The sequence below is a fragment of the Meleagris gallopavo genome, chromosome 2, assembly GCF_000146605.3.
Source record: "Meleagris gallopavo isolate NT-WF06-2002-E0010 breed Aviagen turkey brand Nicholas breeding stock chromosome 2, Turkey_5.1, whole genome shotgun sequence".
Lineage (NCBI taxonomy): Eukaryota > Metazoa > Chordata > Aves > Galliformes > Phasianidae > Meleagris > Meleagris gallopavo.
The window spans coordinates 96,765,169-96,777,970 of record NC_015012.2 but is presented as its reverse complement, the minus strand read 5'-3'; the positions used below and the strand labels follow the sequence as shown (position 1 = coordinate 96,777,970).

The following is a 12,802-nucleotide window of genomic DNA, read 5'->3' as shown; positions in this document are numbered from 1 at the left end:
AAAAAAAAAAGGAACATTTAAAGCAGAAATACTGACTGAAAGACTGAGCACTTCAGAGGAAAATATTTTTACTACTATTCATTCACTGCAGTGGAAGACCATACCTGCATCAATGAAAGCAGCTGTTTCCAGCCTGCCCCTAAAGCCATCTGATGGGAGACAGTACCTGAACGACAGCTGAGCCATTGCTACAATTTTGGGAACACTATCTGCAGACTGTGCCCACAGTTGTAGTCCAGCATCACCTCCATTGTGACGACCAAAAATCAGCTACCCTGGAAGGAGGCATCCTGCTTCAGACTACAGGCACATCTGCCACTTGCTATTCAGTTAGGGTCAAAATGAGATATTCCAGATTTACAGATCCTATAGAGCAGCTTCATGCTTCCCAAGATCAGAGAACAACCATCAGCTGAATTGAAATTGCCATCCAAATTGCCATTTTAGTGATAAGACTGCAGGTAAACATAAAAGAGCAACTTCTAAAGAGAAGAGGCGCCTCACAACATTCCCCCCTAAATTAACCTGCCGATAAAAAAAAAAACACAAAGGCACTCAAGCAATCCTCTCTCATATTTCAACATTACTCTGACCAAGGCCAGGAAAGCCTTTCTCTAGGTGAAGGCACTCAAGCCATCAACAGGAACCCATAACTGCCCATGAGATCAGGGATTGCTCCTGTGTGGCCAATAACTTACAGGTCATTTAATCAAGGTCAGTTGCTAGCACCTCATCACAGAGATGAGCATGAATGCAATTATGCCATCAGGCAGGAAAAAAAAAAAAGAAAGAAAAAAAAAGCTTGACACTGGAAACAGTTCTCTTTTATTAATTGATTACTTTAACTAAAGGAATCTCTCCTAAATAATGCAGAAACCTTCGTGGAGGCAGTGAGATGGAGATGGCAGCTAATGAAATCCCACACAGATGATTTGCAGCTTGGTGCAAACACCCATCCTGAACTTGGCACTACTTGATCTCCTCCCAGGGTAGCAAGGCGCTCAGGATCAGAGGGGAAATGTTATGCCATCAATTTAAATCCTGTTCCTTTCGCTGCTATGATCCCTTCCAAAACATAGCGGCACACAGCCTGGGAGTTCACTGCACAGCATCCTACGCAACTCCAGGAAAAAAAAGAAAAAAAAAGAAAAAAAAGCCCTGAACAGAGGCTGTCAGACAAACCGTCTCTTGCATAATGAAACAGGCTCAAGGATATGTTTCAAGAGGCAACTGGGACTTGCAGGCAGAAAAGGTTTTACAGGATGAACCTTGTTCCTAAGGGAAGATTCCCTCACTGGTACTTCCGTGGAATAAGGAAGCCTCTAAAAATTACATATCCCCCCCACCCTTCCTCCAACGGGATCCTATCCGGCCCCACATCCCCTTGTCAACATGCCACACTTAGAGCTTTTAACTTGACTTTAGCTGGTTTCCACTTAAAAAAGTGCACCCAGACCCACCTTTCACAGTCTTCTAGGTGCGGCTGGAGGCCCCATGGCCTTGGCCTTAAAACATTCAGACAGGATTGCTGGGAACAGCCCAGACTGTGTGTTGTGCACTGAGCTTCTTCCATGCCCTCACTGCTTAAGGTGACAACAAGCTTCCCAAAAAGCACAGAGGAAGGCAGTGATGCATGACTGACTGTGTGGGGTAAGGGCTCTGAAATCCAGTGCAGAACCTTTCATGAAGAGGCCTGGTTACAGCCCTGCAAGGAGGCCATTATACGATAAGCATCTGGCCCACGGCAGCTACTTCACCTTGGTATTACTTTTTCAGATCACAAGAAAGGTCAGAATTTTAAAAGGCACTGCTCTCACCTGTGTGCCATGTTCATCTTTTTTTTTTCCCTCCTAGGTCTGTACAAACAATGCATGGTGAAGGTTCACAGGAAAAAAAAAGTGAAAACAGTTGGTTTTCTTCTTTTCCTTTTTTTTTTGCTCATGTAACCACGTATTGCAATAAAGCTCCAGATTTTTTGAGCCTGCAGTGGAAGCCCAGCACCTCCAAAATAAAGCAGGGCCACAACTCAACTTGCAAACCTTCCAGTTAGATGACTGTAACCTGCCCCTAAGTAATATATCTCTACTAAAAAGCATATGCTTAAAACTAAATTAAAATTGATACCTGTTTATAGTCCGCTTGTTCCCTTTTTCACTCCCAACCTTGAAGTAATTTCACAGCGTGATAAGGACAATTAGAAAAATATACATGAACAGAATTTCACCATAGCAGCTGGCACTGCAGGTGTTTTCCAGCTCAAAGGCCTGCAGACTCAGAAATCAACACAGAATATATTTTGCACTGAATCTATGGGTGGAACTTTCGAAGTCTTCAAAATGGCCAGATGTTGAACTCTCAGTGCAAGATCTCTCAAGAAACATCTTTTTCCAGGGACTGCAAAGAGCATGTCCTCAGGAAGAGGAATCTCGTGACAGGCATTGTGCGATGGGCATCCAGCCATGCCAACCAATACAACCAACATGCAATGCAGAATTGAGTCAGTAGACTTTTAGAAAGTATAGAAAAGATCAGAAAGTCAGTATGCAGTCTTTACAGTAGGAGAAATGTGACAACCCCTGCAAAAGAGCCTTCCAAAAAGCTGGTGACCACGCGAATTGCCATCCAAATCCAAACGTAGTGCTGAGCCATCATAAGAAAGTGATACGGGCACTTGCCAACACAAACCACCGCAGCACACAGTGAGGAAGGTCTGTCAGCAGTTGTGGTGGGAGAGGCTGGGCAGAACACAGAGGCAATCTGCAGCCTGAAGTAAATGCAGGACTCCAGCAGGGCTTCTCTACTGCTCTAGGTTCCCCCACAGGGCTGCATCCCACACTGCCCTTCAGAAGGGAGATAAGGTATTACATATCCAGCTACCAAGCAAATACCAGAAGACAGCACAGTCTGAGGGCAAAACCTGCTGCAGACTCTATAGGAGCTACATCACATGCTCTAACCACTCATGGTCTCACTGAAGGATGCTGAATGTCTGGACTCAAAGCCCATTTGGAATTTGAGATATATCGTGGGGCCAACCAGCAGTCAACTTCTCCCTGGCTTTTACTTTCATTCATGACCTAAGGCACAACACTTAACCTCTGTGGCTCCATATGCCCTCAGGAGATTTAAGCACTTCACAAAGCTGACATGATGTTTGAGATCTGCAGATTGCCTCCCACGCCCCATCAGGAAAGGCATCACATCAGCAATAAATCCATAGCACACTGATCCCAGGAACATTGGGAGAAACGAGGAGCTTTGCAACCAAACCCGAAGAAGGCAACTGGAAGCACAAACTTTTCTGCAAAGAACAGTTGTGTAGCTACTCCTAGGTCCGAAGTTTGACAGAAGAGATTTGTAGAGAAGTTTGCCTTCTTACTCAAATTTCAGAAGAGGCAAAATAGTAATAGTTTAGAAGGACTGAAATTTTAACCTACAATTCTCTGCTATTAAAGAAGTAGCATTATGCAGTCCTCATCCACTGAGCTTAAGGTGAAGAGCTTAACACCAAAACAGGTAAAGATCAGCTTTATTTGGAATATTCTTGGCATTTGAAAACCAGAACTTAAAGAAAGCATTAACTTACCTCTTCTCTATTTAGTCATCAGTAAAATAACAGATTCTTAACACCATGGGGAAAAAGTGCTGACTGGATTACAGTTTGACAAATACAGGGAAATAAACTTACAGCTAACTATCAGAAAATGAAATGTCTACTTGGAAAAAGGCACATATGTACAAGCAGTCTGTGTTTTTTGTGGGATCAGGTTTGTACCACTAGGATTGCAGATAACATAACTAGGTCACTAGCATCATCCACTTAAAGCTGAGAAACTCGGGGAGGGGAGGAGAAAAAACAATTCTAAAAGCATCAAATAAATATGTTATGCTAACACACTTTCTAAATTGGCAAAAGTACTAGGTGAATTCCTGGTACAGAGCAGAAAGTGTCAGATGATATTATTTGTATTGAATCCTGCCCGCCGATCAATCACTTCTCACATTTACTCAGTATATGGGAAAATTATGATATCTAAATACCAAAATTATTTTAATTTTCTCCTCAACAACTTCAAATGTTACAACAGCTAATATTTTAATATAATTAAAGGCTTAAAAAAAAGCACTAAAAAAATTAATAATTCCCTGACAGCAGAGATGTTCTTGTATTAGGAAAGCCATTGGACAAGCAGCAGATAAATGCTTGATTTAATTCCGAGATCTTTGAGGTGGCTCTCTCAAAGCATCTGCTATACATCACACTGATGAACTGTTTTATTAGCTATCCTGTGAATACCGCTATTTTTAGCGCAACCTAAAAAGCCCTGCCCATTCTGCAACATCATTATGGGATGCCAGAAGGGCAGAGCTGCTCTGCCCAAGGGCCTGCTATGAGGGCAGACTATAAAACCGTAAATACCATTAACGGGAATAGAGCAAAAATAATCAAAAGAGCACCGCAAAGATCAGCAGCAACACCGACCCATCTTCATATCCAGGATGAGAAATGTGACCGACACATGTGGAAATAGAAAACATATAAAGGGATGCTTTATCCTTGCTCGTCTCCAATGTACTGGATTCAAATTTTATTTAGAAGCTTAAGGACCCAATTTTTAAATAGCCAAGAATCTAATACGTAATTTTAAAAGTCTGGTGAGACCCAGCGTGGCAAATTAAGTGTTTTCCATGTTTTCAGGACTCTGACAGTCACTGCCCTCATTTAATGGATGTGCTGCTGCTTGCTAACCCAGCCTTACAAAACATTTCCAGCCATGCGGTAATGTCTTAGATGCTCTGCTTCATCAAGATCAGCTGCAGGTTTAAGCAGCTTAATTCTGAAATTTCAATATTTTGCTTATTTCACCTACAGTTTACAGACAGAAAAACATAGACGCACTTCCCCCCAAAACACTACCTCCCAATGTTCGTTTATATGAAACAAACAAAAACAAAACACAAAAGACCTAAGATGCTTGCCAATAGCACACATCATTTTCATGGCATGCAATCTTCAAAATTTCTGCAGTTCAAGACTCAAGTTCTAAGATGAAGCACCTTGAAACAGATGATTTGTTTGGCTTCCGCAGTGTGGAACTTCACATCTAAGCGCTGATATTTATATACACACAATAGCAAGATGTAACACATCATCACAGTCTAGCTTTGATTTAGCATGTCAAGAGAACGCTGCTAGTAAGATCAAAACTCCTACAAAACACGCAGCACCACCAGCCTCAAACCTCTCTTTCTTCCACCTTTTTATTTCCTCGTTCATTACTGTTATGAAAAGGGCACTGTAATTTGCAACATCCAAATAACATGCATTCCGAGCAGTGACATCAGCAGGAGCAGAGAGCACTCCTAACTCTACCAGATCAAGCTCTTGAATCTTTACAAATTCCAGCTGTAGTTTAGATAAATGGGAATGAAGTCAGAAGAGATTTAATGTCATATTCACCTGTCTGCAAAACTCACGAGCTCCAATTTCATACCCAACTACCGGGGCAGCATTGGGATCAATGGAAGGAGCATGTACTATGAAATCCTTTAATTGATTTTCTTTTTTAAACAAATGGAACTGCCTTTATGTATCTTTCACACTCTTACTGGTTCCTGCAGTCAGTCTGGCAACTCTCTCAAAAGGCTGGAGGAAAGAGTCAGGAAAAGAACTGCTGAAAAAGAGCTCCAGTAAGGAACAGGTGACACACAGCAGCAGAGTTCACAGATTTTTCTTAAAACACCATTTTTTCCTCTTTTCTTTCTGCCTGCATTACCACAGGTATCAAAGAAAAGCAGATTCTGCAGAACACATCTCACAGACAGCAGTTTCTGAATGCAAGACAGCTCAGAACGATAGAATCATTACGGTTGGAAAAGCCCTCTCAAGATCACCTAGCCCAACCGTCAGCACAGGAGCAATGCCAGCAGGCTCCCAAACCATGAGCTCAGATGGGTGCGAGAAATGCACCAACACTGCTGTGAACTCCAAAAGACTGGGAAGATCTTTCAGCCTAAATATAGCAGCTGACTGAAAGTGATAACTGATTACAGTCTGATGATCAGAGCATGTGAAAAAGCCAGTCGCTGAGAGGTTCTATTTCCATCTCCCACTATTTCATCTCACTGTTTATTTAGTGGAGAAAGGATTGCAATACCTCCCTACATCCAAACCAACAGCACATCCAGAAGAGAACCACATTACGGTTATCTTAAAAATAACCAGCAAGTCATATTTGACCTTTAAAGAGAATTACTGTACAATTAGAAGACACTGTTCAAAAGTGAGCAACTGTGTGATTTCGCAGGCTAGTTATGCGAAAAGCATTCACGAATGCAAACACTGCTATTATAGTACACACCACTCTTCTTGGGTGGCTGCAGGACTTGGCCTCGTGCCGTGGGTTGCGTTCAGTTCCTAGTAAGCAGCAGGGTAGGAGTTCAAAAGTATTCAGCAAGGGCCTGCACCCGCCCCCACTACACAGCTCTGAGCTCATGCTGCCTTCGTTCACAGCGGAAAGTAGGCTCCAGTCCTGTCCTTCGTAGGAAACCAGGCAAGTTTCTGCATATCCCCAGGAAAAATCCATTTTAATGTAAGGACATTATCAGCTACAATAGAAATCCCCACCTACTCCACACAAGTTTCTTTGTTATCTACATCAAAGGTGCTATAATGATGTTTAATTATTAAACTCAGAATAAAAGTCGTGAAAGTGCAGCTTACATCTACTTGCTTTGCATTTCTCTCTGAATGGACACAAAGCCTGCTGCACTTTAAGCTTTCTTATTAGAACAGAAGTGAATGGTAATCATACATACGGGGTCTGCAGCAAGAAAAAGGGGAATAGCTGAGTTGCCCGAACTGAACCAAGAAACGGTCTTCTACTTTACTCCTTTTAATCTCTTTACAAGCAGAAGTACATTTTAGAAAACTTACCTTTTAATAAAATTTAAATAGAGAATATTTAAACAAGACAGACATTGTCATTTTTTATTGTAGGATCAGAAACTTTTCTTTAATGACTGAATTGTCTATTAGCTTTCTGTCATTCTCCGACCACGGACTTCCTGAGCCTTCAGAAAACCCTACTTTTCTTGTAACTCCACAAACAGCCCCAAATAGAATTGATATACATTGGTGACTCTGTGACTCAGTGACTCTCTCCAGAACATCTACTTTTCTCTTCGACAGCTTGAGCAAGCTTTCAGACAACCTGTGGGATTGAGCCAGAAGGGAAAAAGTATCTCCCCATCCTCCATCAGGACATGAAGAAGCACAAAGAGAGGCTCTGTCCCCATTCAGTTTTTCCTTCTGCTGGCCTTCTTCCCATTTAATCTGTCCGTGAAAGCCTGACTTTACTCTGGCAGAGTTCATTACCCCGATGGTTTGCGTGGAAGTTGCAAGAAAATACATGACGTAACATAATTAAGAAAAACCAGTGGCCACAAGGAAAAAGACGTGAAGTTTCCAAAGGTTCAACTGTATAGCTATGGCTCAGCATCAGAAATAGCATTTCAACAGCATACCTGGAGCACTCAGCTCTACTTCATTCCCTGTCTTCCATCTCCCCCCTGAGATCATGAACCAGACAATTAATGAGAAAAAAAAGCACGTAGGAAGGAGATAAAAATAAAACCAAAAAGGGTAGTTCCCCAAGTACTAGAATAGCTGATACTAAAAGCAGGCACCTACACAGCAGTAAGGCAGTTTTAGTCTTACTGCAGACAATACCCTCAGCAGCAGCCTCCAGACCCTTCCAGGGCAACAAGCAGCTGTCTTCAGAGTGGTCCTTTAAAGCAATGCCGGCCCGTCCCTCCAACCTATATCTGCATTAGCCACTTGCTGTTCTTCCTGTTCACGCTTGCTCGCTGGAATGAGCCATTTCAGACTCTAACTGTCTTTAACAGAGCAGATCTTTTAGTCCTTTCCTCTTTGAACACCAGTTGTATTTACGTTAGTGGAGCTCCTAAACCAGTCACCTCCACAGAGCCTTCCTGCAGGAGACATCCTCTGCTCAGGAATGAGGGTGCTCCTCGAGGAGGAGCTGCAGAGGCCAGGCACAGATGCAAACAGCACTGTACTTACTTTACTCCAAAGCCTAAGTCTGAAGGTCACATGGTACATCCATCCCATGATCAGTTTGCAGAGGAAAGTAAGGAAAGTGAAACCCCTCATGCACCACAAATGAACTGTAGGGTGACAAAGAAGAGCACAGCATCCCATAACACTGAACCTGACCTCAGACACCCCCCACCTGTAACATAAGGGATGCTCTTACCTTTCTTCGTCCTTGAAAATAAACTTTCGCAGCTTCAGATCTCGCAGTACCAGTCCACCATCATGGCAGTGTGCAACAGCGGAAGCTATTTGATAGAAGAGTTTGGCTGCCTCCTCTTCTTTAAGCTTCTTGCAGGTGCGAACAAATGAATGCATGTCCCCATAGCTCCTTTCAAAGAACACATACGCTTTTGTCTCCCCGAGAATTATTTCAGTAATTTGGTTGATATTTTTATGTGCAGGCAGACAAAAACATGGTGCTAATAACTCCTGGTAGCAGCCAATATCAAACACCTGCAGGAACAACGACAGTAAAGCCAGGGTTAGCGCTGCGAAGGACAGTGAATGACACCGTATCTAGTTCTGTTAACAGAGCACCTCTGAGCACAGTTTATACTGTACTGATGCAAACAGGATGTCACGGGCTCACGGCATAGAGAACAAGACAAAACAAGCTGTGCAGCCCCTCACAACACATATATGGAGCCTCTATGAGAAAGGCAGGCCTTCAAAATTTGTAGCAAGAACAGACTCATTAGCTAATAGCTGATCAAGTTAACAACGTAATCTGAATTAAGCTCTAAAGATCAGTGACAAGCAGCTCTCAGACTGAAGCTTGTTTATTTTGCATCCAAACAAACTCACAGACAATTTGATCAGTAGTTCTGCCTTGAGAAAAGCTGTCGGATTAAACCCACTCTGATCCACATGCTCCCTCTTGACTTTATTAACCCATTAACGATTGACAGATTTTCAAGTTTAAATATCATCCTTTACCATTCATATTTACTTCCTGCATTTCTTTCCCCTCCCGCAAACAGCAAAGTCACTTTCATTTTCAAAGTCTCAGTTTTACAATGGCTGTTTATGAGATCAGAAGGACAACCAGGGAAGCAGCCCCAGTGTTGGAGTGCAGACAAACACCCTTCAAAAGGGAAAAGGCAGAACCACCCCGAGCTCTCTGTGCTTCAGTCGAGTGCTCTATTAAAAGCAAAGTGTCCCTTTAATAGCGAGTATGTTATCACTGATCTTGTGAATGAGCTGTAGGAATTAAAAAGGCTGCTGGGAAACCCAAACATAAAAAGTTACTATAATCTAGTGATGACGAATGAATCAGTATGTGAGTCGATTGAGAAATGCCCACATTACACGAAGAAGAAAGACTTCATTGAGAATAACAGCAGTCAGTGTGCTGGAGGAGAATATAAGCCAAGTATTGATGGCAGGGATTTTTGTTTTTAATTATACCTGCTCCGGATGTGCTACAAAGCAAGGGATTAGTGTTTCCACCAGTATAAAAACGCTATTAATATGTAACTCGCTCTCCAGTGTTTCGTTACTTGGGTAAAAAAATTTAAGGTAGTCACGTCCCATTTTAATTGAACACAAAATTGAAGAGCCTGGTAAAGCCACCAAACACATTGGTTTAAAGCACAGTTTCTTATTTTTGCATTCTATCTGGCATTTGTATTGCAGCAGCAAGTATTTGTGTACTCTCCCAGAAGCAAATCTCCTTGCTTTCTTTGAACCTTTACAAAGCTTTCAGGACTGGGCATTAAAGAGACAGTTCAATCCAAATCTCCCTAAGGCTTCACAACCTGCACCATGCACTGCTTCAGAGCACAATCCTAACCGTCCCCTTCTCCAGAAGAGGATCCAAACCCACACCATGGAGAAACCCCTCCTCGCCCCACACCTGTGAGGCTGCACTCCAGCATAGCAGACACAACCTTAAGGGCTGCCAGCCAGATCCCACACGTTTTGCAGGGGGCAGATCAGCATGGAGGCATTCTGGTGACACAGTGAGCCAAGGAAGCAGAACTTGGGAGGGGAAGGGTGTTGCTTAAATCACCCGGGTGTAAATCATTCCAGAGGAGAACTCATTGACGTTTATATCTCAGAGCTCTAAGTGAATAGCCGTGCTACAAAGAGGCTGCTGTAAAATAAAATTTAAGTGGGAATATTCACAGAGCTCAAATCCCTTGTGAAATAAGTGCAGAACTCTGTCCTAACCAGATTGTCCTGATAGAAATTTGCCACATTTTCTGGCTGCTGGGCTAGGTTAAGCAGGTATGGATTTGTACCAGCGCGGTGTTTGAAAAGGAGAAGGGAAGCACCATCACACTGCTACAGAGTAGAATACCTTTTATAAAAGGCTTCTTTGTATCCCAGCTTTTAAAATCCCTGGCCTCAATTCAGCAAATGTCCAATAAGCTGCAGTTTGATTTAGTTCTCGCTGGGAATTGGAAGTGAGAAGTTACCATTGTTTGGATGCCATAGAGCCTTGAAGCAAATAACGGCATCTGTACAGTCAGTGGGTGCAGCCAAATGAATCTTGAGAATCATCAGTATGTGTCTGTTATCCAACCCAATGTTTGTGCAAGCAATCTCCAAGAGCATCTTCAATAAGATACCAGATAGCAGGTCTCTTCGCCGGAAGGCTACTTGACAAATAGCAGTCATGTTACCGCAGGCATTTTAAAGAAGGCTTTAAATTGAGTTCAGGACTGACAACTGCATATTCACAAACCCAAAATTCGAGCCAGGATTATATTTTTGGAGCCCTGCTAGAAGTAGTGCCTTGCATATATGGAAAAACTGATACTACTGAAATGTCGGGATCAGCTTAAAAACATACAGCTTAAAGGGAGGAAAGAAATCAAGTCCAGCCTTTGTGAGCTGCAACCACGCCACTCCTGCTGTTACCAAAACACCACCTTAATCCTGCAAACCAAACAGGAAACAAAGGAGAGCAGAGCCCCTGCTTCACCACTTGCCACAGGAGTTCACCTATGATTTCACACAGAGCAGCAGCTTTGTGGGATCTATTTATTTCATGAAAAGATGCCAGTGTCCTAGAGTGCAGCACTGTGCTGCTGCACCGAGCTGGCTTTCATTCTAGAAATTCTCCTGCTCTGTTTCAGTTTAGTAACAAAGCATTCACTTCAGCATGCAATATTAGCCCTTTGCAAAGTCATGGGCCCTTTTTTCCCCTGAATAACCACACAAAGTCCGAAGTTGCCTTAACATCAGGTTGTATAACTCAATCAATGAGCACATTTAAATCGCTCCCTGAACTCCGGGCTCCACAAAGAGAGAAATGGGAGCAATTATTTTCACTTCCCTGCTACGAACCAGTCCTGAACTTATGAATTGAGCACACAAGCATGAAGCCATCAGCAACACGAGTATTAATCCCTGGAATGTGAGCGAGTTACAATACGTCTACTTTTCAGTTTTTGCATTAGTTTGACACCCAACATTGCCAAAGGGCACAATTCTCTAATTCAGGAACAATGCAAATACTGCAGCGCCTGCTGCAAGGTTGCAATCTGCTCCATAGTTACAAGAACTACTACTGCGGGGCACGAGTCTGGCTCACTACAGACAATGAAATCTGCAATTTAGGAACAAAGGAAAATATTCCCTCAGCCCAAAAGGAGCATAACATCCCTCAACAGACGTGCACACATGTGGGGGTATTCCTCCAAGAGCTCACCTCTAAGTGCAGAGCAATCAGGGAGGAGGCATGGAGGGCAGACGGGCTACAAAGAGCGGGCCAGCTATTTTGTCTGCTCCTCTGAAAGCCGTAGGTGTGCAGGTTTTATTCTTGCTCAGTTGTGCAATGGGGGAGGATGATGTTTGCAAACAAGCTCCATGGTGAGGGAGCTCGGGCTGATTCATTCAATGTGGGTTTTTTTTTCTTTTTTAAATCACTTTTGAGACAAAGCTGATTGCGACCTTCCCGCTTCCGCATCCTCTTCCGTCCCAGAACAAGGGATGGGGAGAAAAACTGAGGCAGCCAGCAGGTCCCAATACCTCCAAACAAGCTGGCAATTCCCCATTCCATTTTGAGGAGTGAGAGTGGGGAAGACAAGGTTTTCTCCTGCCCTGAACTCCCGCTAAGACCTACTTAGAGGATGGCTCTTTCCAGAACAATGTCCCCGGGGTGAGAGGCAGAGCTGGCTGCGGGCCACCGCTAGAACGTGGCCATTGTCTGGAGAGAGGGAAAAGTTCCAGGATGCGCCCTGAATGCTGCTCTTGCGCCTTTCATTTTTAAAAGTGTTTAATAATTGAAGCCCACGGCTGCATTCGGCCCTCCTGCGAGACACGGAAAACTGACACGAGACGTGAGGATAACAAGGAGGTGAGGCATTACCTTGCAAACCAGCTCCTCTCCACTGTGCAGATGTACGGCTCGGAAAACGTGGTCTCCCTCGAGAGGCTCCAACAATAAGTATTTCCCGATGCAAGAAACGCAATGCGACAAGTTCGGGGTCTCCGGTGGGCTCGGCGAGCCTAGATTCGGGCTAAAACTCTGGCTTGGCTCGATGGACCGTATGGACGAAAGCTCCTCAAAATCCTGGGTTTTATTCCGCGGTCTCCCATATCGTGCTATCGTGATAGGGGTTGACCTTTGTATGTTCATGAGTATGGAGAAGCCCAGCCGAGACGCTGCACCGGAGCCCTGGCGTGGAGAGCGGTCCCTCGCCCGTCCAGCTGCGGCCGCCTTTGTGTGCGCCG

General features: G+C 43.6%; 1 protein-coding gene across 1 annotated transcript in view; it reads right to left on the bottom strand.

The window, feature by feature from the left end:
• TRIB2 (tribbles pseudokinase 2) overlaps positions 1 to 12,796 on the bottom strand; it is a 20,115-nt gene extending 7,319 nt beyond the window's left edge. The window contains exons 1-2 of the mRNA XM_003204510.3: positions 12,438 to 12,796; positions 8,280 to 8,572 (exon numbers count right to left, since the gene is read on the bottom strand). Of these exons, the coding sequence (XP_003204558.2) occupies positions 8,280 to 8,572; positions 12,438 to 12,707 (563 nt within the window). The 5' untranslated portion in view covers positions 12,708 to 12,796. The remainder of the gene's footprint in view (positions 1 to 8,279; positions 8,573 to 12,437) is intronic.
• Positions 12,797 to 12,802: the final 6 nt, after the last annotated feature.